Source organism: Varanus komodoensis, unplaced genomic scaffold (assembly GCF_004798865.1).
Source record: "Varanus komodoensis strain SLA01 unplaced genomic scaffold, ASM479886v1 scaffold9, whole genome shotgun sequence".
Classification (NCBI taxonomy): Eukaryota; Metazoa; Chordata; class Lepidosauria; order Squamata; family Varanidae; genus Varanus; species Varanus komodoensis.
Window position 1 is genome coordinate 31,218,669 of NW_025336598.1, and position 23,914 is coordinate 31,242,582.

The 23,914-nt window shown below is 41.1% G+C and overlaps 1 protein-coding gene across 10 annotated transcripts in view; it reads left to right on the forward strand.

The window, feature by feature from the left end:
• COBLL1 (cordon-bleu WH2 repeat protein like 1) overlaps nucleotides 1-22,107 on the forward strand; it is a 97,213-nt gene extending 75,106 nt beyond the window's left edge. For 9 of the 10 annotated variants that reach the window (XM_044417907.1, XM_044417899.1, XM_044417901.1 and 6 more), the window contains 8 exons: nucleotides 5,857-6,007; nucleotides 6,367-6,441; nucleotides 8,832-8,990; nucleotides 9,868-10,108; nucleotides 11,103-11,188; nucleotides 11,632-13,160; nucleotides 14,395-14,574; nucleotides 20,193-22,107. In XM_044417907.1, the coding sequence (XP_044273842.1) occupies nucleotides 5,857-6,007; nucleotides 6,367-6,441; nucleotides 8,832-8,990; nucleotides 9,868-10,108; nucleotides 11,103-11,188; nucleotides 11,632-13,160; nucleotides 14,395-14,574; nucleotides 20,193-20,282 (2,511 nt within the window). In that variant the 3' untranslated portion in view covers nucleotides 20,283-22,107. The remainder of the gene's footprint in view (nucleotides 1-5,856; nucleotides 6,008-6,366; nucleotides 6,442-8,831; nucleotides 8,991-9,867; nucleotides 10,109-11,102; nucleotides 11,189-11,631; nucleotides 13,161-14,394; nucleotides 14,575-20,192) is intronic. The other variant, XM_044417908.1, reaches the window with a different exon arrangement.
• The last annotated feature ends 1,807 nt before the right edge of the window (nucleotides 22,108-23,914 follow it).

Consider the following 23,914-nt stretch of genomic DNA (forward strand, 5'->3'; position numbering starts at 1 on the left):
GCTGTTAGCATACAGGTGTCCAAAGATAATATGGGTGCTTCCTGAGTCACTATCTACTTTTCTGTTGACTGCCATGGCATTGAAAACTCCCCCATGATCTGGATGGCCTACCCAAGTGCACTATGGTCATGTGAAGCAGGGGATCTGTTTGCTCTTGCTGCAGTGCTGATGGCGAACTCAGCAATGCATCCTTGAAAAGAGTTCGGTTGAAATAGGTGGGCTTCCGAGTAATTATCCTGACAGTGCAGTCCTATGCATGTTTGCTGGAAAGAAGTAAGTCTCATGAAGTTCAGTGAGACATCGTTCTGCTTAAGTATGTATGCTCGTATAAGATGGCAGCTTTAGGGAAAGGTATATGATGCACGTAAATCCCCAGCACTACCACTTATTTGTTAGCTAGCCAATAATTATCAAAGATACTACTTTAACTACTTCCTTTGGAAGTTGAAATGCAATTTTTCAGTGAAAATGAGAGATTGTCAAAAAAAATTAAATACTGAACTTTTTTGTAAGATAATCTGATACAAGCACAGAAACAGCACTTTTAAGTGCAGTCATTCCTTTTTTCTCTTAAAAATGCTACTTTTAAAACATGTAGTAAATTGGAATCCACTGATAGTCTTTCTATTTGCATTAAATATGGGGAAATTATGGTTGGCAGTAACATGTTCAGTAACTGGGGAAGGATCTGACATTTAGTGTCATTTCAAAATTGCCTTTCTTAGCCTTTTATTTAAAAAAAATGCAGTTAAACATATTTCTGAGAAAAGGTTTCCTAAACAGTTCAAATCCTTGCATTATTAGAAACAAGCTAAAACCTTGAAAATATCAAATTTTACTTACTGGAAGAACATGGATGTTTAAGACTAATGTTTTTATCTTAATAGTATTTCCTGCTTCTGTAATAATGCATTTTAATGAAGTTGCGAAGCGGACTGCCAGGTCAAACCTATCTATATAAATTCCAATATGTGCTGAACTTATTCCATCACAGTTTGGGGGGAAATTAATGCAGTGGGTAATATCTTGCTAAAGCACAGATTGTCAGTTATGAATTCCAATTAAAGTTCAAAGCTAAATGTGTCAGTGCAAATTGGAGCACTGCATACTTGTGTTTCAGACATCACTTTGAATCTGGAATGAAAGGCATCTTTTTCTAATACGCTTGGCTATATGAGCATGCTAGAAGGATGAAGTGCAAAACTGAATGGTGAAAACGCAGGCCCAAGAGATGAAATGGATGCAGGGCCCTTCAGTTAATATTATTTTTACTCACATCAAGTATAACACAGTAATTTCTTTTTCATGAATTTATAACCACCAGAGTGCGCTGTTTAATAGAGGTTTGGATTATGTAGTTTGAGAAGATTGTCTCATTCTTAGAAAAAAATATTGGACAACTCAAAATAGAAACATATGTAACAAGATATTTTCTTCTTTTTATTTCTCTGAGCATTGTGCAAAAATTTTCAGCCTGGGGGCCTAAGTCAGAAACCAGAAATCAGTGCACCTAAACTGTTGAAATTATCAATTTTAAGATGCATTGGATCTATATTGAATTATGGTGTTGGTGTTATGGGAGATTAAAATCAATTGAATGGAATGGCTTAAATCGAAGCTTCACTTGCACAAGTGGAAAGATACTTCTGCTCATACAAGGAAGCCTTCCTTTTAAAAATAATAATGATTTTGCCTTTGCGTGCTACCTTCCATGCTGTTCCGGAGTCCACACCCAACCCTCAGCAGAAGATTTGGGTGCGTGCAACAGGCTGCACTGGAAAGGGGGAAGCTTAGAAACCCATGAGTAGTTACTCTTACGGAAGTTGGGATCCAATCCAGTATTTATTTATTTTTTTGCTTCTTTATAAGGTTTTCTCCAATGTCTGATTGTACTGGCAGATTGTTTATTGTGTTGTGATTTTGAAAGTGTTTCACTATTATTTTCTGTTCTCTGGTTTGCAGTCAATCAGACTTTCTCTGGAAGTATACAAACAGAAGTTGTGGGAGCCAGACTGATGATGGAATCGCTATAGATTTCAGCTGTCAGAGGCATGTCAAGAATGGGAGGAGGCTAGGCTTTCTTTGAGTGCAGGAAAAATAATCCATTTTTTAAAGGCAATTGTGAGGCATTGTTAGGGGTTATCCATCCTTCCAAGGCCCCATGATTTGGCTTTCTGAGGTTTCCTAGCTGACCACAGCCTCCTACCTTGTCCACACACTGTTTCCCCTGACTAAGAAACATGTTCTCTTCCTCTCTCTGTTTAATACATAATGCTTTCTGACATCACAAAGGAATACTTGATACATTATATTTGTATCCATGTTTGGCTGGAAAGCAAATATGGCAGCCCACTGACAGAAAAAAAACAGAAGGTGCAGATGTTAATGGGAAGCAGTATTGTGCGGTAAGCATAACAATACGCAGGATCCCCTCGGCTTCACCATCACACCACTGACATCCGTTCACTTGGAAATGAGGAGGACCGCCTCTCGCCAGCTGCACTGTCAGGCAACTGTTCTCAAGTAGTTTGCTCCCTTCAGTAGAGCCCAAAAGTGGCCACAGGAGGGGAACGAGGGGGTGGTCCTTTTTGATGCCCTCTCTCTCTCTCTCACTCTCTCTCTCTCTCTCTCTCTCTCTCTCCCTCCCTCCCTCCCTCCCTCCCTCCTTCTGCAGCTATTGACAAACCCAAAGCACTAAGCCCGTCCCATCGGACTACGGCTTTCTCGTCGCCACCTGCAAGTCTGTAGCCGCCACGGCCTCCTTGCCACTCGGCGCCACAGTGGAATTTTCATGCATCCGTTTGTTCTGTACATGACCTACCCAGTAACTACTGCTCCCTGTGCAGATTACAACCAGTCACAAGATTAAATGCCATGGAACAGTTAAAATCTAAAACACAATACAAATGAGTAAGAGTGAAATGCAGTGCAGTGCCCAGCAATAGGCAGCACAGAAGTGGAGAAAGCGGCCATCCAAATCTAGACCCAGGTCTCTAAAATGCCTAAGAGGAAAAGAAAAGGCCTTTGTCCGGTGCCAAACGATCACAGTGTAGGTTATTAATGGGAGTTCATTCCATAAGCAGGTGCTGCTGCTGAGAAGGCCCTCTCTTGTAGCCACCTGCCCTGCTGCTTTTTTGGGGGCAACCTGAAAGAGAGCCTCTGAAGATGACCCAAGTGTCTGAGGAGGTCTGAATAGGAGAAGATGTGCCTTTAGATGCTCTGCTCACAAGCCATTTGGACCTTTAAGTCAAAGGCTTAGAAACAGATGGGAAGCCAGTGCACTGGCATCATGTGCTCATCACAGCCAATCAGAACTGAAAGAAAACACTGAATTTCTGCGTAACACTGTTGGCTGTAGTGGGCAAGGCAAGATTGAGACATTGCATGATTCTGATCATTGGGACTGGTATAGGAGGGACTCCAAGCTACATTGAGGTGGGGAACCTCAGGCCTCGGGAGCCTAATCTGACCATCCTTGAGCTACTTAGATGGCCACACCTTCATTTCCCCAACTGCCCATCATTTAGTGCTTTTCCAGGTTTTGTGCAGTTTTTCCTAGTTCTGAAAAGTCAAAGTGTTTATGCTAGTTTTGGTTACTGGCAGTAGGAACTTAAAGCTAAAATAGCAGTTGTTTAAGGCCCACCCTTTTTTTTCCTCACTCACACTAGAATTTAGCTCCAAGAACTTGTCCAAAATTGAATTTGGCCCTTGGACTGAAAGAGGTTTATACTTGACATGGAATATGTGGTCTTTAAACATCCTAACATTTTGATACAAAAACTTTATTAGGGTTGAGAAATCTGCAAGTATCTTCCTTTTTAAAAGAAAAGCTAAGCCAAATCAGACCAAAACTCTGCCTTGTCCGACATTCTATTACTACAGTCTTGGATTTTAGAGTTCAGTTGCCTTAAAATGTTTTGACAGTGCATTCTTTCTTTGCAGTTTCCTCATAATCTCTTGATAAAGCAGTAGCCCCTAAAAGTGAGCTAAAACTTGCTTGCTGCATTGCTTTTATTATAGATTAAACTGGACCATCCTTGTCTCTACTGAATGATTTACTCAGTTTTGATAAAGTTAGGCATTTATCTATGCCCAAGTGGTAATATCAGACAATAGCAGGAAAAACCAGCTAAAAAGCAAACACTGTCTCCACTGTTTCCTTTACTGTAGTCTGGTTTCTCATAGTTTTAAAGACTCCACTTATCTCCTCCTATTTTTCCCATTTTATGTGACTGAGCATTGGCAGGAAAGAAAAGGTAAAATGGCTTTGTGACATTGAAGGTGGCTGACCTTTTGACTGTTCTAAATTTCAGAGCCACATAGGCATTCTAGTATGTTGTTCTAGGTAACACAGAGGCCTAGTTCTCACAGACAGCCGATGGGGAGGTAACCCTGTTTACACTGTACCATTTCATAATGAAGGTTAGAAGGACGTATAGAATGTGCTGCATCTCTCTCCATTTTCCTTTTTCCTTCCTCTCTTTTTCATTCACCAGATATCCTCTCCCTGCACTGTATACTTATAGGGTGCTAGATGTCAAAGAGAAGGGCTCTGCCCTAGCTTTCTTACTGACATAGTACTTTTCCATAGGTAGGAATAGCTTTACAACCTCGCCTTCTAGATCTCAGATATTATACAAGGAACTTGTTGTACAGCCCAAGAAACTAGCAGCTGTTTCCCCATATATAGCATTGGTTGTCCCTCATGCAGCTTTAACATTTAATGTTGTTGGAAGGAAGGCAAGGTACGGAAAAGATAAAAAACAGGAGTCCACAGTTTGGAATAGACGCCTGCTGTTTCTTGTCTGATCAAAAATGTCAGTAGAGATGGAACTTCTGGGTCTGTGGTCTATGTGCTGTCAGTTTACTTGATTGGGAAAATAGACTAGCGTGTCTCTGTGCTACGAACAAGCATATAAGGTCTGCAAAGAACATTTTCAGGCATCGCTTGCAACATTTATGTAGTTGCATGCTTGTCGAAGTTGACGTGCTCATGGGCCTTTTGTGAGGACCAGATGCATTAATATGGTGCCTGCTGCACCTGCTTCATCTTCTCTTTGGGATGCCTGGTTCATTCATTCGTTTTAGAGGAGACTGGGAGCAGCAGTGAGTCCTGCAATGTGCTGTGCCAGGTACTGACACATGGCCTTGGAACTGTGCTTTCCTTCAAAGCAGAAAGTGTAGGAAGGGAGGCACTACAGTTCGCACAGGGGTGGAGAACCTCTGGCTTGCAGGGCCAATACAATGGTCAGTCGAGCCTGCAGGGCCTCAGCCAAGGTTTCTCCCCTAAGCCTTTGTGGCCAAGTTCGGATACAACTCAAAAGCAGGAGGTGGAGAAGGGAAAATGTGATTGGTGAGCAAAGGGATTCCCTTAGCATGCCTCTTGCTTTACCTGCCTGGCATCCTTCCCAGTGGGGGTAGGTACATGGCAAGCAAGACTGGGCCTGACGAAAGCAGTGGTGGAGGAACTCCAGCTGGTGCTTCAGCAGGACCTGAAGAAGTCCAGTGTGAGTGGCCCTGCTCTGGTATCAGGTTGCTGGTCATGCCCAGCCATCTGTATGTGTTGCTTTGCCTACTGATTCCATCAGGCCAATGGAGCGGTGGCTAGGTGGATGTCCTCATCCCCCTCTAGATTTCAGCCCCCCATTCCTGGTTTAGTGTTGCATCTCAACTGGGCTTCCAGCTCAGGAACAAGCAGTTTTTTTTCTTACGCAGCTATTGTTGCTGTGAAATGGTTTTCATTTTCTTCACATTGTGCATATAATTATTTGCTTTTGTCCATCACTAATAACATTGTTGCTGCTGTGTCCTTGAATAGCCTTATTTTTTTTTATTCCCACCCTACCCTCTTTGCAGGGACTTTCAGGAATAGGAATAGTGAGAACAGGCTCTCTTCAACTCAGTGGTACTTCATCAGTTAATTCTTCTTTGAAGCGAGCAAAGCGCAAAGCACCAACGCCGCCTCCCAGAAAAGCCCAGGGCCAGAGTGACAACAGCATCGGGACAGGTAGTCTTCCTAAAAGGATGGGGTTGTGGGGATCCATTTCAAAATTTTACCCCTTGCTCTTGAGGCAATAATATCCCTTTAACAAATAATGCTTTCTAAGTAAAATTTTAATTACAAAATTTAGTATAATCTTAATTAAAGATTTATTAAAGAATGTGTCCAGAAAAAGTAGTTTGCAGAGAAAGGTGCCTCATAAAGAAAATGAAAATGGACAATTTTGTGGCCTTTGGAAAAATGTATTTGGCATTTGTTTTGAGGGGAGGACTGCTTTACTGTTGACTGTGCTTTTTCTTGTTTAAGTATGTTGTTTGAATTTGGAATCAAAAGGAATCATTTCCTAAAATCAATCTACATTTCAGGATCTGAATCGGCAGAATCAGTTCATACTGAAGGCACTGTTAAAGGAAATTGCTCAGAAGCGCTGTCTTCACCAGGTACATTTATTGTTTTAAATAGTGGCAGATTCAACTGTATATCCCACAAATTATTGCATCCGATTTTGTAGATGAAACTTAAGTCTTTCTGCACCTGTCATTCTATCCCTGCCTTCCAAAGAGGCTTTTTTAAAATATTGAGCATTTTAAAGCTGTCATGTTACAAAACTAAGTTTTTAAAGCTGTAAAGTTTCCATTTAGCACACATTTAGGAACATAGTAACCATTCCTTGAAGTGTCTTCAGATTCTGACTCTCTCTCTCTCAGAATAAAAATTAAAATGCACCTGGGGGGGAGGGTTGAAGAATTTGTACTATATCTTTTTACCTGCCCCTTCAGCTGCTATTTGCTTCAAACAGCAGGATTAAGGTAAAATAGCAGTTTGGGGTGTATATAGTGGAAAAAAATAGTGGGAAATGGCTTTCAAAAAAAAGTTAATTTTTCTTTTGCTGCACCATGGATCAGTCTCTGTCAGTTTGCTGTCCTGTCAGCAAGACTAAAATTATGATAGAAACACCCTAACCATGTCTCTTTAAGTTAGAACTTTTCTACAAGATGCATTTATTATGGTTGCTTACAGGTTTTGTTTGTTTGTTTTTTTATGAAGTTGCAGTCAATCAGCTTTGCTTCTGGTTTTGTTTTGTTTTTTTAAAGCATTTTTCTGGGACTGGGAAAAATTGAGTATTGTTTCTGAAAGCAAAAAACAAATGGTTTTTTACTTGTGTAATTGCAATAATTTTGCCGTAGCACAGTGCCACCTAGAGTTCCATGCAGTGAAAAAGAAGGAAAAGAAAAGCTCTTTGTATAAAAGCTCAGATTGCAATTCTGTGAGGAAACCAAAACTACAGCTTGGAAAACTTAAACTTGGCAAAGCACTGAGTCAGTTAAAACTGCTATATAACAAATCATGACAAGTTGCAGACAAACCTTTAACCCTTTCCCTATAGTTCAGCTGAGTCATAGTACTTTCCACTGTGGATGTGCTTACCATGGATTCTGTGCTTTTGCTTCCTACATCATTCTCTCATTCATTCATATATATATTCTCCACTTTGCCTGCATGTGATTGTCTGCCTATCCGTCACCCCTTATTTGTGTTTTCTCCTTCCCCTTCCATTTCTTGTAATATCCTTCTAAAACAGCCACACATGTTTAAAATCTCATGTTAGCTGCTGCTTGGATGATGCCTGTAGGAAAGAAGGGAGTTTTAAAGTATTGCTTAAGTTTCCATTGTAGTCTCAGTGGAAGGGCCTCCACCATTGAGTGATATAGAAAAGAAATAGATGGTGATGATGGCAATGGATGATGATAGACTCAAGTGTTGAGAGTCACTTGTTACAGAGATGGATGACAAGGAATAGAAAAGTATTTAAATGTTTTTAAAAAGTGGCTGGGTAAGAGGGTGGCTGATGATGGCTAGAGCAAAAACAGCCTGTTGAGGTTTCCTTTCTTCACAGACATTAATGGGAGCGATGCGGAACTGCTTTGCGTGTAGCTCCCCCTACAGGCACAGCTTGTCTCTGCAGTCAGCCAGTTGGGTTTTCATTTAAAGCTGTCCCTGCACCCTGCAGTGAGAAAGAAGGGTGAACATTTTCTCTCCCCTTTCCAATCTAGCACATCCTGATTTAAAGGTGCTTGGGGGAATTGTGGATAGTAAGATCTTTTGTTGTTTTCAAATTAAAATATAATTTTGGCTCTAGTTTACAAGTCCATCACCTGAGTAATCGTAGGCTGCAATCTTGTTTTTTGGGAATTTAACTCTGTGGGTCTTATTTCAGAGTAGACATGTATGGAATTGCATTTCATTGATTAATCACAACATTTTAATTGATAAGACAGTTGTTTGCTTATGCGCAAAACAATAGCTTTGAAGGAAGACAAACACATTCTTCCTTTGTATTTTTGGATGTTGCATCTTTCAGCAGGCAGAGTTTTCTGTTCTGTATCAGAGCAAAACAGGCAGCTGTCTTATGACAGTGCTTGCCAGCTGTGATTTTTATAAGCACTTGCATTAAAAGTAATTTTAACCTGGTAAATTGGGGACATGTTTCCAAAAGGTTTAAGTTGCTTGACTAAATGCTACAGCCCTACTAACAAGTTGCAACGTGAACGCAGTCTCCTTTGCCATCACTAACTTGCTTAGGGCAGTCTTCCCAAACCTGATGCTACTTAAGATGTATTGGATTGCAGTTCCTACCACTCTCAGCCAGCAGCGATATGCTGGCTGGGAATGCTGGGAGTTGGACTCACAACATGTCTGGAGGGCACCACCCCTGAGAAGACTGGGTTATGCTAGGCCATTGCTGCTTTTTACATCTTACCTTTCTTTGTTTTAATGATGAGATTAATTCAAGCCAATTCACTGTATTGTTTCCTAACCTGCTTCTTAGGCCATGTAGTTGATCTAACCAGGACCACAGTGCCATCAGGTGCCTCTTGCTCCTTCGAATCAACCAGTCATGACCAAAGCAATATTCAGCAAGTCTCAGAGGAAGGTAGCCTTTTGGGTAACTCTGATACTCCAGATGAGTCTGAAGTGTCTCATAAATGTAGGTCATGCTTTGTCTTTACAATTAATGTACTTGGATAATAACTTACAGCATCAGTTTCTCTGAAGGAAATGAAAGATTGTGTATATATTTTCTAGGGCAATCTAGGTTTTCCATTCTGTTCTGGTTTCGAGGGTTGTGGATGGCCATGAGAATGGTTCCAACTGACATAATTTCATTTGACTCAGTGTCAGTTCTCACTGATGTTTCAAGGATTGCCTGATATGCTTGTTTCATAATCATGCTTGCTTAAAATAGAACAGGTTGTTTTTATGGTGAACTTGTGTGATAATGTTGTGTATTAGGAGAGCCCAGAGAAAGCTGACTTTTCCCCAGAGATCTCCCTCAACAGATCATGCCACTATTTAGATTATATAGTTATAGTCTAATTCTGAAATATTACACCAATAATAATGCAATGGGAACTGTTGATGAGTTGGGAAGAGTGATAGCTCAGTGGTGGGCAAAAGGTCTTGGTCCATTTTTTGGCCGGGGTAGGAAAGTCAGTGAACGTAGGAACAAGCTACATGCCAGCTGTTTGTAAGAGGCAGTTTCCTATGAGTTTGTTTATTCATTTGGTTAATCCCTTGAGAAGATACTACTGGATTCCAATGCTTTTGCAGAGCGGTCTTCCTTTGTTCATATAAGCCTTCACAGATGTGGATACTTTTAAGCCATGAAAACAAAGCCCACCACCCTGTTTTGTGTATGCAATTTTGTATACTCATATGCACTGCCACATATTAGGTGTAGGGCTCTCCCTGCCCCAGTGAACTCATCAGTAAGCTAGCTTTGTTTTTTAGGGTTTTTATTACACTGTAGTTTGATCTACTTCTCCTCTTTTAATATTACATCTTGTGCTTTTTTGGGAATGTAGCCGACATTGGCTCTGAATATAGCCTAGAGGAGATAGATGAGAAAGAAGAAATGCACAATGATAGTGCAGACACTGCTCTCACAGCACAAGAGAGTTCTACCTCTCTCAGTGCTCCTGAAGTTCCACTAGATGGTCATCAAACTGAACCTGCACCATCAGCTTCTGAACCTGCCACTGATGTTGGAGAGAATGCTCAGAACTCAGATGAAGAAAATACAGAAAAGATGAGAGCAGATGCCAAGTAAGTGCATTAGACTTAGTACTCTGCATAGCTGGATGGTGACGGTGGTGGACTTCATTAACTTATGTATTTATTTAAAATACTTATATGCCGTCCTGTCGCAAAAAGCCTCAGGACGGCTTACAACATAAGCCGGCTTACAGCTATCCAACTGGTAGTGCAGGAATTGATGGAAGAGAAGCTACAGATCCAGCCTATGTTTGTGGCAGCGGGCCCAGCAACTGTTGTATCATATCTGTACCCTTAAATACCAGAATGGGTTGAGAATGGCTCTAAGTACAGAAGCAAAGTATATATAAAGTCTCATAGCAATGTTTATTTTTAAGTTCAGGTTTAACATTTTCTGGTTCCAGACTGTATTTATTTGCTGTTTTTATATGGGGTCCTTTTTAATGTACACAAAGCAGTTTATCATTTTAAAATCCTAAAATGCAAAAGTGTTAGGAAATCTGGAAAACAGGCAGAGAGGCAGTGCCTTCAGGACTTCACCTGGGGTTACCTTCTACCTTTTTAGGTCCAGCAAGTCTTAGGTAGCTCCAGGTAATGGCTGGTCCAAACAGTTCATTTAGTCTATTGATGTTCTCTTTAGGAGCTAAACAAAGACACTTAAGTGAGACTCCAGGGTGAAACTGCTGAATTATAATTCATCGAGATGTGTACTTCTGTCACCTGTGCCTAGAACTGAAACAAGAAGTTTCTGTCCAATTACAGGTGTTAATTAGCTTTCTAATGCCATAATGTTTGTGTTTCATTGACATTATTTTGTGTTCACAGTACTGATGTTTAAGCTTTTGCATAATTATTGGTCCGTATTTTTTGCATTTCACTTTCCTCTGACTTCACCACTTAATTTTTTTCTCTTATATACCTATACTACCAGCCAATTTAGCAGCTTATGTCATAACAAATTTATTAGTAAGAGCAGATGGGATGAGCTCAGTGGTGTTTCTCTCATCCTTTTATTGATAGAAGTCTACTATACTATGTTTTGCAGAGCTCAGCAAACTCAGATACTCAGAGAGAAAGTTACACTTGACAACGGCAAGCCACTTGGAGGATTGCAACTGAATGCAAACAATGGTGAGTTTTCTGTTTTTTAGATTAAATCGTAGTGTCACTCATGCAGTGTGTGTCTCTGTTCACAAGAAAATGCTTGCGCTGTTTCTGATGTCTTTAATTTTACAGTGTTGATTACTAATATAAGGCAATTTTCTACTAATGGTTCTAGGAAGTGACCTTATTGTTACTGATGGGTTTTTATGTTGTCCACAAGCTGTAAGAGCTAATGATTATGCTTCCTGTTTACAAAGACTTGTGCGCGAGATTGTAGATGTACTTTGGATGTTTAAAAAATGCTCATGATTATGTCTGCCAGTCACACTGCTATAGACTGTGCAAGTTAAGCACACCCTCACCCCAGAAAAATAGATCTCTGGAATATTATTTGAAATGAAAAGGAATGATTTGTGGTTCAGACCATTATTTGATTCTCGTTTCTAAATTATCTTTGCCTTAAAAAAAAGGTTGTAGTGATGCCACAGAAGAAAGAAAACTCGATGTGCTAGAAGGAAGAGAAACTAACAAGCTTGAAGCATTGAACTGCCAAGTCTATCAGAATCACACCTCTCTTAATCAGGAGCAGACCCCTCAAGTACTCCTGGCAGTGCATGATCAAAAACAGGAGTCCTCCACTGTTGAGACTGTAAAGACTCAAGATGCTGCAATTCAAACAATCCCTTCAGATAATAACTTATGCCAGACTGAGAGTGCTGATCCTCAAGGTTTCCAGCAGCTAACCCACAGAAGTTCGACTCAAACGCAGAAGGCACTTTTAAAGAATCCACCCTCAGGGTTCCTGAACAGGGTACATGAGGCAGTAGGAACTATGACAGAACCTGACCATCAGAGGCAACAATCAGCACATGGAAGAGCGAGTCCTAATGGCAACCAAAACCAACCATTTGCAAATGATAACCACAGTTTAACACAGAGAGTTGTCAAAAGTCCAGTTAGTTCTCCCACAAAAAGTTACCCACTTTATTGGCAAGAGTCAAAACCTAAACCAAAGCCTTCTAATGAGATTACAAGAGACTATATACCCAAAGTTGGAATGACTACTTACAAAATAGTACCTCCAAAGTCTCTGGAAGTAGTGAACAACTGGGAATTGGAGAATCAAGAAGCAACCTGTTTGCACATGTCTCCTAAGAATGAGCTTTCCCAAGAATTTGGCACACAAACTGAAAATCTTAACATCTCAAAAAGCCTGAAACAAACAGGACCTGGTTTTAGGCATGAAGTCATGTTGCCAGAGAATGATCCACTGGCTAAAACATACAGTGCTGATAATTCCATAGCCTCTTTCTCTGATGCCAGAACCAAGAAAACGGAAGTGGAACCTTCCAAACCTAAAATAATAGCTCCCTTAGCACTAAGCACAGAAAACAAAAGCACACCACCTGCAACACAAGCAAAGCCAGTTATCTTAAGTCCTACAGCAAAACCGAGCAATTTTTATTTACAGATGCAAAGGAGGGTTTCTGGGCATTACGTGACATCAGCAATTGCAAGAAGTGGTTCTCTCAGTAGCTCTACTCAGAGTGAAGCTAAGAGTGTAGAGCCAGAGAAAAAGGTGCCATCACCAGATCGAACCTCTTTTCCATTTCCTAGAACAGTTAATGTCCCTTCTCAGTTAATAGAAGAAAAGACTGAAAATGGCCTGGAAAAAGCAGAAGATGTAGCTCCTCCTGTAAAAACGCCTGTGTCTCCGAATTCTTCCCCATCCCAGCCTTCTCCATTTAATCCAAAAACTCTGAGGACTTTTGTTTTGCCGCAACCGTATTCAAGTTCCAGGCCCTCACCATTTGCTCTCGCTGTATCATCAGCAGTTAGAAGATCACAGTCGTTTAGCAAGACAGGTACCAACACATCCAGGCCCTTAAGGCAGCAAACCTCTCTTGACCTTTCCTCATCAGTGTCTAGCACTGAGATAAAGGATTTGTCTCCTTTGCAGAGCCCAACAGCACAGCCACAACAGAGCGTGACAGAGAAGGTAAACCAGCAGTACTATTGTTCGTTTCTTTAAAATGTCTGAGCCCCATGCTGCCCCCTTTTCTTGATAGGTTTGTCATGTATCCCAAACTATTTGCAAAATAAAATTGTGAATAGACTTTCTAGTGGCATAGCCGTGTAAGTCTGTGGCAGTAAAGACATAACATCAATATTTGCTATGGCCATTTGATATTTTAATCTGTTAATTCATTTTAATCCATTCAGATTAAAATACAGGAGCAAATCAAAAGAGCACAATAATGGAACAGCAATCACTAAACAGAATTTATATAGTTCTGCCAATATAGTCTCAGTTGTGTTTATTTTATTTTATTTATTGCATGTGCAAAGCAGTTAGAAAAAAGTTAGTCTCCTACTCAGGTATGAATGGGACCTTATCTAATAGAGATCCAAAACCAGACTTCTAGCTGGTCATCCTGGTAAACCAGCAAAAAGGATGATAAAGTACATGATGAAACTACAGTTACACTATAAAAGTATGTGCTTTAGAGTTTCTGGTACACTGCCATGCATGGACACAGTCCATGTTGAAATGAAATTCTTAAAAACATAGATGTTTGTTCAGATGTAAACATCCCTTACTTCAGTAATGGTTAGGTAGGTGGGCATAGGATTTCAGCCTTACAGTGCAATCACATAGATTCCTACTTGGAAGTAAGTCCCATTGAATTCAGTTATATATATTGCCCAGTAAGTGTGCATAGGACTGCAGCTTCAGTTTTGCTAATATGAATGTTCTATGGGCTTGTACATTCTTAAGAAATGTACTTGTATCAGATGGTCAAGTACTAGAATCACAGAGCTGGGGAGATATTTTTACTAGCTTGGCAATATGTAAGTAAAAACAACCAAGGCATCCCAAATTGTATGATAAAATGGGTTCTGATCCATAATTGTGACAATTTTTAAGTTAAATAAGCTTTTCTTGTTAGAAGTGGACAGTTGTTCACTTGTAGTGCCTATAGAATGATGGGCCAGAACAGAAACTACTTTTAATTATGTGTTTAGCAGCTACATTCAGTCTGGACCAGGGACTTTGATCTGGGTTGGATCTCCATCTTTTGAGAGCTGGATCGGAGGCACTGCGGCTATTCTAGAGTAAATCTGAAAAGAAGACGTGGCTGTTAGACACACATTTAAAGTCATGCCTGTTCTGTCCCTTGAAAGACAGAATGATTTCACTTGTGCTATGTTTTTGGTTTTGCATCCCACAGAAGAATAATGGCGGAATCCATGCGCAGAGCAAGCCAGCGCCTCCTTTATCCGGCCACCCAACAGCGGCTGCCTCAGAGAGAAGCCTGGCTGTGACACTCCAGCGCCCTGACCCAGAACAGATCCACCAGACCCTGCTGGCTGCAATCCGCTCTGGGGAAGCGGCTGCCAAATTGAGACGGGTACGATTCCCTGCCCGCTGCCACCACCTCCCATCGTTACATCAATTACAATGGATTTACAGTGCTTGTTTCAGAATCACCATAGCAATCTGCACTGGCTTCAATCACAATGAGACAGGGAAGGAGAGAGAATCTTGTGAGGGTGTGATTTTCCAAGAGTGCCAGTAGGAGATTTATGAGCTGAATGCAAACTGTGCTCACCTCGATTTAGCTGAATAAAACATCTCGTACAGCATCAGTGTTTAAACATACATTTGGCATGAAATGTATGGAGTAAGAAAACCTGTTACACATCCCTTCCTAAGCTGTTAGAAGTTGTAGAGAGCAAGCTCCTGTTTACCTTCTCCATTGTTTGAAAATTTCCTGTTGATTCTTAGCATCCCCATCTCAAATTTTGATCCCCCCCCACATCAGTTGGTAATTCATGTAACAGGAATGAGGCTGCCCTTGTGCCTGGTTTGAATCCACTCAGTGGGGAACCCGGATTATACCTATATTACACCTCTGCCAAAAGAACTGCACTGGCTGCTTATTAGCTGCTGAGCCATACTTAATGTTTCTTGATATACAAAGCCCTAAACAGCTTAGGACTAGGATAACTAACAGATCAACTTCCCCTTATATATAGCCGGCTGGCTTTCAGATTTTCAGGGGGCTTTGCTAGGGGTCCCATAACTAAAACAATATTGACATATAATATTTCAAGGGTGGGCCTTCTTGGAACAGTGCACAGACTTTGGACACCCTCTTCCAGTGCAATTCAGGCATAGAAAATATTGTGCATTTTAACCTCTCCTGAAAGCATACTTATTCATCCAGCCTTCCTCTGGTTTGTATTTCATTGTAATTTATGTGCAATTCATATGCTACTCATATGCTATGATATAGTTGAAATTGCTTTAATAGTGTATTTAAATGTATTGTTCAATATTTAAATGTAGAGTTTTTCCAATATTAAGTGGTACATAATTATTAGATAGGAGAGAGAGAGTCATGGTAACAAGGACTATTTTAGAGTTCTCCCAGTCAAACTGTGTGTGTCTGTATATACAGATATCTGTCTCCTTCTGTTCTTTCTTTCTGTGCAATGCAAACATGAAGCAACAGCCATGGTCTGGTCTCTTTGTCCTGTCTCCATGACGCCTTCCATACCTTTCTGTATGGTCAGCATAATATTCCCCTGTTCTATTTACCCAGGCCTCTTCCTCTTGCCCCCAACACCCCCTTCAGCTTCTTTCCCTGTGCCAACTAAAGCCTTTCATAAACCATTCTGGATTCACACCTACCCTCCCCAGCCCTCCCATATCCTTTGCCCACAGCTGATGGTTCAGCCCCTTGTTTTCTTTCTCAGTTTTGTCAGGCCTATTTCTGACTCGGTGTATTTTCTAAGACTTGGATGGTAAGGCAGGAAGATTCTAGGGCTCTGTCCCAGCTAGGCGTTGCGAGCCGGACTTCCTCCTTCTCAGCAGTCACCAGCCACAAGCCTTTTCTTGACAAAATTCTCTTCATTGTTTCTACATATAAATCATCCAGCTATATCTCTGAGCATACACAAAATAGTCAGCTGATACCATTCTAGGGATCACTTCCCGAAACCCCTTTTGTGTGTGTGCTTGTGGTCCAATGCTCGGGGAGGGGCACTGTGAAAGCACGCACGCCTCTGTTCTGCATGCTTCACATCCAGCTGTGCGTCTCGCTTCTGAGCTGCCAGCCACGGGAATCAGCTCTGGAGGGAGCAGGTGGTCTCCATTAGAGGACACTCCACCCTCTGGCTGTATCCCCTTCTGTGGCCTGGCAGCAGCTCCCCCATGTCCTGCCTAACTCTGCGCTCATCCATTTCCATGCCCTCCTGTTGGCTCCCAAGATGCTGGGGGCCCCCTGCTCACCAGTCCCACTAAATACTCATCCTGTGAATCGTCATCTGAGTCTCCCGAAGTGGCACAAGTCGTGTCCTGTGAGAGCGCTTGCCCAAGCCCTGCGTCGTCATGCTTGCTCACAACACTGGGCAGGCTCCAGAAATCTGAGTCAGTATCCTAAAGCTCCATGGTGCTGTTCCAAATGCCATTTGGAAGAGAGAAGTCGCCATATTTTGGTTGAGTCTTATGCAAAAGTGAACATTTTGTAGGAGTTCTGCATGCTGCTGAGGAGGAGGGGTGGACATCGTCAGGAAAGCATGAGTCTCTTTTCTGTGTGTGCAGCTTTGCCAAAGGAGCACCTGTTACCTAAGCAAATTGTATAAAACCCAAAGCATTTAAATGCTTTTTATGCTAAACTGGGACATTAATCAGCTCAGGGCTGTGCAAGAAGACAAAACAAATAAGGGGCTGTTTGTTTAAGGGCGAATGGCACAATTTCCCCCTCCTGGGCTGGACAGTGGCTTATGGGGACTATATAAAAGGACATTTCCTAAGCTTACGCCCATTAGGCTGGGCAGCTTCGAGTTTTGTCAGACAAGCTTCGGATTGTGCAGCTTCCTTACAGCTATGACTTGGAGGTTGCACTTACTTGAGTTCCTGTAGGCTAGCTCAGGACTTGCACCGTTCCCTTGAGCTGAGAAAAACCTGCCATGCATTTTCATACATGCTTCCTTCTAAAATCCAGGGTCACCCACAAAATGCACAGGGAACCTGGTAAAATGGAAATGCTTTTTAAAAAAGATTAAAATGAGAATGCGACAACTAAAGGAGTATTGACATGCGCAGATCCATGTTATTTTATGTGAAAGGTGTTTCAAGTTTTATACAGAATGTACATCAGTTCTATTCAATTTAGGAAAGCAGGTTTTTTTAAAAATGTAGATGATAATGACTGCACTTATTCACTTTCTAACAATATGAGAAAGTGAAGCTGGAGTGAACAAAAGTGTGGCATCAAATTTATTTTTAAGCCTCTTGTGAAGATGAAGTCAGATAGTGTCTATAAAATGTTGCTTTAATTTTTAAAATAAGGAAGATTACATGGGGGTGAATTAAACACTAATGCCAGCAGACCAGAAGTTTACCAGATTCATTTATGTGTGAAGAGCAAGGAAAAGGACATTTAACTTCTATTTAAATGGTAAAGTTGGGCTAATGCTGCATTGTGCTATTAACTTAGGTAAAAGGTCAGTCAGGTGCTCTCAGCACCCACCAAGCATTCAAGGAACAAGGCAAAAATTGCTGCTACAGTCAGCCAAGCATTTTTTCTTTAATAACTTGTTAGGGTACAGAGCCAAACTCTGTGGCCTTTTGTGCTGCAGTTTTATTCTTGTTGAATAAAGCCCGCAGTAATTGCTAACCAAATGGGTCAGATGAGGTTGGGGTTTGAAACTATTTCTTTCTCCACAATATTTCAGTCATATGACTAATCTTTTTCAGTTAGTTTTCCTGGGATCTCGTGGTAAGACATACATAGGCCTGGTGTATTGTCTACAGACTTCTGGCTTGTAGGATCTTTTTTTCTGCTAGAACCTGGAGGCTTCCTATGGTGAGGCAGGTATAAAACTGTGGTTTTGGGGTGGGACAAAGCCAAAGGGAAAATAGTTGCTTAATGGGCAGAGCCACATTATCTTCTACCTCTTCTCCCACCCCATAGGCCATTCTCCTGTATTTGCAGACATGAAACATACTGCTGAGATACTGCAGAAGGGAAATTCGACTTTAGCAAAGGAAGTGGTGGTGGGGTTTTGCCATTGATAAACAATTTGGAATCGGAAGCCCTGCAAGGCACTTGGTGATTTGCCTGGTTGACCCTGATCTTTCTTCTGCCCAAGCTCAGTCTTGAGGAGAGGAATCATCACTGTGCACACAGAACCAGTGAACAGACCAGAGAGGCATCTTTTCCTGAGCAACTGTCATGCCCATTTCAGAAACATGCACCTGCCCTGTGGGGAGTCTGCTTAGATGGCCGTGCTCTTTCCTAGGCAGAGTGAGATGTTTACCTGAGGAAGTTGATTTGAGGTGTCATAAAGGGGCAGCAATTATTTAATGTGTCATTAGTGTGTGCTTGCTGCCTGGAATGGGGAGAGGATCTTGTGGAAGCGTCCATCTCAAAATTACACAATCAGCCTTCAGTGTTAGGCACCTGGACTTGGGTAGCATGAGAAATTTGCTGCCTTGCCTCAGGCAACAAAATGGCCTGGGCTCGCCACTTGGACAGCTTTCCAGTCCTGTTAATGGGTGGCTTTTACTTAGTGATGTTGAAGATGCTGCGCTTTAACAAACAAGCAAGAGGTGTCTTTTGGGACATTAATCAACAATGTGTTAATTTAGAATGACATAAGCAGACCAATTTTGTTATGTTTATTTTGTTATTTACTGTATTTCTACTGCACCATTTTTCCTCTAGAGGAAAGTAGCTTACATAAGCCTGCCCACTTCCATTTTACCCTTACAACAACAACCCTGTGAAGTAGGTTAGTCTGAGAGTGAGTGACTAGCCAAAAGACACTTGGTGAGCTTCCTGGCTGAGTGGGGACTGAACTCTGGATCTCCCAAGTCCCAGTTTGACACTCTACACAGCATGCCACACTGGCTCTTCAATGAATGCTTAAAATGAAATGTGCAAGTCAATTGCACATTTAGGTTTAAGGAACAAGATTTTAAATGCCCATGAACACTGTTACAGGATGGACTTCTTTTGTCTTGCATATGTTTTAAAGCAACTCCTATCACCTCCCACCATTGGCTATACTGGCTTGGGCTGATGGCAGACCACCAACATCCGTGAGGGGTTCCCTCCCCATTCTTCCTTTTACCTTCCCCCACAAGAAGGCAACAGGCCTATCTGTGCTCCCACGTGATGCCTCTGTTGTTCAGCACTTTGACAGCAGGCCCATCTTCAGTGGTAGTCCACTTTGCAAGGTCTTTGAGAAGGCCTAGCGCTCATGTTGCTGTGGAAGTATGGCAGCTACCAACTCACTCCTGCCCTGTGTTTTTGTGACACGTCATCCTGCTAATCTGTGGATGCTATATGGGTACCAGTGAGTCTGTGCTGCTTGTCACACTTACATAGTGCAGTGCATCTCATATTAACTGAGGCAATGCAGACTGAACCACAAGGAAGTCTTTCTTTTCTGACCTTTTTTCAGAAAAAGAAAACAATAACTTTTTGTGGAACAAGAATGCTACTCAATTTGGGACATTCCATGTTTCCTTAGCCGCAGGAGGATTGAGCATAAGGCAATAAAAGAACTGTGGATATGTGCAGATGATAATTTTCCAGCAGTTTGCTTTTAGGTCAATATAAGCCATCTCAAACATTTCTGGAAAGATAGGGCAACTCTAGACCTGCTTGCTTGCTTGCATTTTATCTCACCCTTTATCAAGAGATCAGGAATACATATTTCTTCCCTTCTTTTGTTTAACTTCACAACAAACCTGTGAGGTAGATTAAGTTGAGAAAGTCTAGCTCAAGGCCTCCCACTGGGTTTCATGGCTGGGTTGGGATTTCAATGCACGTTGAACTCAAGTACACGTTTAATGAATGCGCTTATGACAGCTACCTAACATTTCATGATTTTTCAGTAGAAGATGTTGATCAATGATAGTGTTGTGCATTTGAATTACTCCTATGCAGCTTTCAATGGGAGCTAGGTTGGTTCTCTTCTGTCACTCTGAATATATTATTTTCTCTTTCAGGTGGGGCCTCCATCAAATACGGTTGCCATAAATGGAAGAGCTAGTCTTGGTTCCTCGGCGTCTCTTGAAGCAAGACACAGTAATCATTAGGATTCCATACCAAATATTTTGCACTTTAATCACTGCTGCATAGACCTGCTGCATCAATTTACTTCACAGTTAACTGCATATTATTGAAGACTACACATAATGCAGGGTTATATTGGTGTATAGTTTCAGTTGAAGCATGGAAACTTCATGGGATGCCTCAAAGAATTCTTAGACTGTATAATTTATAGGATTTTCAGCCCTTTCTCTTTAGAGCTGAAAATGCTGCTTCAAGGCTCAGAAGAATTTTGGTTTTTTGCTGTTGTGATAATCAGATATGTTGATTTCCACTTAACCCATAATAAATTATATGTAACAACATGCTGTACAGTGCTAATGTATGACAGTCTTAATGTGTATAACTGCCTCATAATTATATTTAGATGTATATGAGTTTTAAATATAGTTCTTTCACCTGTTGCCTTGATTTTTACCTAGGAAATTAATTATTGCACTTGGTAAGATCATTTTCTAGAATTGGAATTGGTTATCTTTTCTTCAACTAAAAAATTGTGTAAGTTTCTTCCAACCAAACTTACACACTTCTTAAAGGACATTGGCTGCTTAGATTTCTCATTGAAATCAGCAGGACTTAAAGGTGCTTAACTTTTGATGAGTCACACCTGTTTGGAATTAGCATAAGCTGTCGCATACTTTCTAGCACCAGAGTGCAGAAATAAAACAGGAAGACTCTGGTGACTAGTTTCCTAACCCAACATGTGTGTTTTCTTGTATGCAACATTTGCTTTAAAGGCATGGTACAGCAAGGTGCCTTACTGCTGTAACGTTACAACACCAGAACTGCTGAGCTCATGGCTGTTTGCCAGCAGCCCAAACTATGCAGAAAAATCTGAGTAGCAGATTACAACTGCACTGCTGAGGGCAGATTCACACAACCTGCAGTACCGCTCTAGACAACAGGTGTATGGATCACTGCTTGTTACATTACCTAGACTCTGCATGGGTTTTGTATCCTGTGCTAAATTCCAGTAATATGCCAGCTACCATCCTGCCACAAGTTTGACAGCTGAACAGAAATGAGAGAGGAAGGATGTGTTGGCGAGGGGAGAGACAAGGAGGTATATTGGATCACCATCACAAGCATCCGGGAATCTCTGCTAGCTGACAAGTGGCATTTAAGAGTTAAGGCAGCTCTGGGCTGCACCAAAGACTCCAGAATCTAATTTGGAAGCTGACATAAATTCACGTGCAAGGAAGTGGGCTGTTGATTAGCTACCATTTGAGGCACCCTCAAGGGAGAGCAGCTTTGGCATGGAGCAGCCAAATTTCACTCAGTTAGGCTGAGAATAAGGAATTAAGAACATCTGAATGCAGAATTCTGTGCAAAGGGCTTTCTCCTTTAGTATTCATAAAGGCAATGCCTTATTTTATTGTCAGTTGATTTTAAAGCATTTCTTTGAAATCCAGGAAATTAAAGGCAGAACCTCATTTTCTGGAAGTAGGTAATGTGATAATTATTTCTACACTGCACAATCTGTTTTAAGGACACTTTACACAATACAGTGTCAATGAAGTAGTTTTATCCATGTATAGAATTCTCTTGCTGTAAAATTTAATAATTGCTACTGAGATAGATATGTAAGGTAGAGCAATGATTCACAGACAGCAAAATCTTTGGAACAGACCAGGTATCTCTTTGTTCATATTTTTCTGTAATCCCTGTGAAATTAACATTGCATTTGTATGACCAAATCTATTTGCAATCAAACAACGGAATTGTGCATATAGACTACAAATCCTGGGATATTTACAATGTTCTAAAATGATTCATGGTTTTGTTAAATAAAAATAATTGTATTTAGTTTTATTTGGAAATAGTTATTGCACTCATGCTATTGAAACATCTCTGTCAATTTTTTAAATCAAAGTCAAGTAACTTATTTTTTGTAAGGTGTGGGTTACTTTTTAACACCGTTATTCTCCAGATATTGTGCACAGTGATTTCCATCTGGATAGACTGACCAATCTCAGGAGTCGAGAATACAGGATTAACTCAGTAATGAGATGATAGATGCTGAAGTATCTCATTGAAAAAGATCTCTCTTTGCCTGGAGAGTTATTGACTGTCCAAGCAGGCCATACTATTCTGACAGCCTCATTTGGTATAAAGGAGTTTTCTATGGTCAGGTGCTTCAGTTGTGGTTTCTTGTATGCTTTTTTAAAAATGAAAAGTGTGTGGGAGGTGAAGCATTGCATTCTTAGCATGAGTTATATTCCTGCCCTTACTTACAAAGCTTAGCTCTATTTTATTGATTGATTGATTGATTGATTGATTTAAAACATTTCTATGCCGCCCCCATTGCAACAAAGCCTCGGGGCAGCTCACAACAAAAACAAAAACATACAAAATTATACAAAAAGTTGTACACTAAAAATATTAATACACTAAAAATTAATTACACCATGCAGCCTATGCATATTTACAGAAGTAAATGGCACTGAGTTAAGTGGGGCTTGCTAACGTGCATGTGTGTGTGCACAATATAGAGCAGAAATGGGCAACTTGTGGTCCTCCAGATATCATTGGACTACAGCTTTTATCAGCCCTAGCCAGTATGGCCAATGCTGAAGGATGATGGGACTTGCAGTCTGACTCAGCTGGAGATCTGCCTGTTTCCCATTCCTGAGGTATGGAGTAACACTGAGGCAATCTTTCCATGTAAGTGTCCACAGAAGGGCAGTCGCGCTCATGTTGATGTACACGTTGACTATAAATCTCAGGTTTTGGACAAATAGTGGCACTGTGCCAAAGTGCTCCTGACATGATTATAGTCCAGTTTCCATGGATGGAGATACTCAGTTGCTTGACCTTTTTGTAGCATGATTCCTGTGGTGGTAATGTTTGAGTAGAGAGAGAACATCAGATGCTGTGCAGTCACTCACCTCGCTGCTGCTTCATTGCTTCCTTTTGCATGAGTGCTAATGTGCACTAGTACATGGAAAACAATGGTCTTGTTACTGCATAATGCAGATGGAAAAGACTTATTTTTCTGAACACGTATGTCCAAACTATATCATGTGTTCTTCATCTGGGGATACTAGCAACACAAGAAAAGAGTTAGCTAGGTGAATACTCAGGTTTGACAACAATTCTTCTTGGGCGAGTTTGTGGGTAGTAACAGCTGCTACCATTGAATGACCAATGGTGCATCCATGCCCTTTCTAATGTATCTTTTATGAGTGAAAACATATATAAACCTGCCTTGGGCTGAGTTAGACCATTGGTCCATCTAGCCCAATTTTGCCTATATTGATAGGTTATAATTCTCCTGGGTCTCAAATGGGAATCTTTCCCAGAACTTGCTATTTTAGTTTCCTTAATGTGCTTGGAGGTGCATGTCAGAAATGAATTTGTGGTTATCTTGTCATAGTTTATTAGTAATAGAATGATCAATGGTAGGCCAATGCCAACTTGGGACTCTTTCAGCTCATTATGCATCTTACTACTGAGCAATGGTGTCCCCGGGTTTTGTTGAAAATGGCACAAGGTTAGCACCTTGCAGGCATCTTGTTATTGGTAGTCACAAAGTCATGTCCAACCCATCGTGACCCCATGGACAACATTCCCTCCAGGTCTTCCTGTCCACCATTCCCCAGAGTCCACTTAAGCTCAC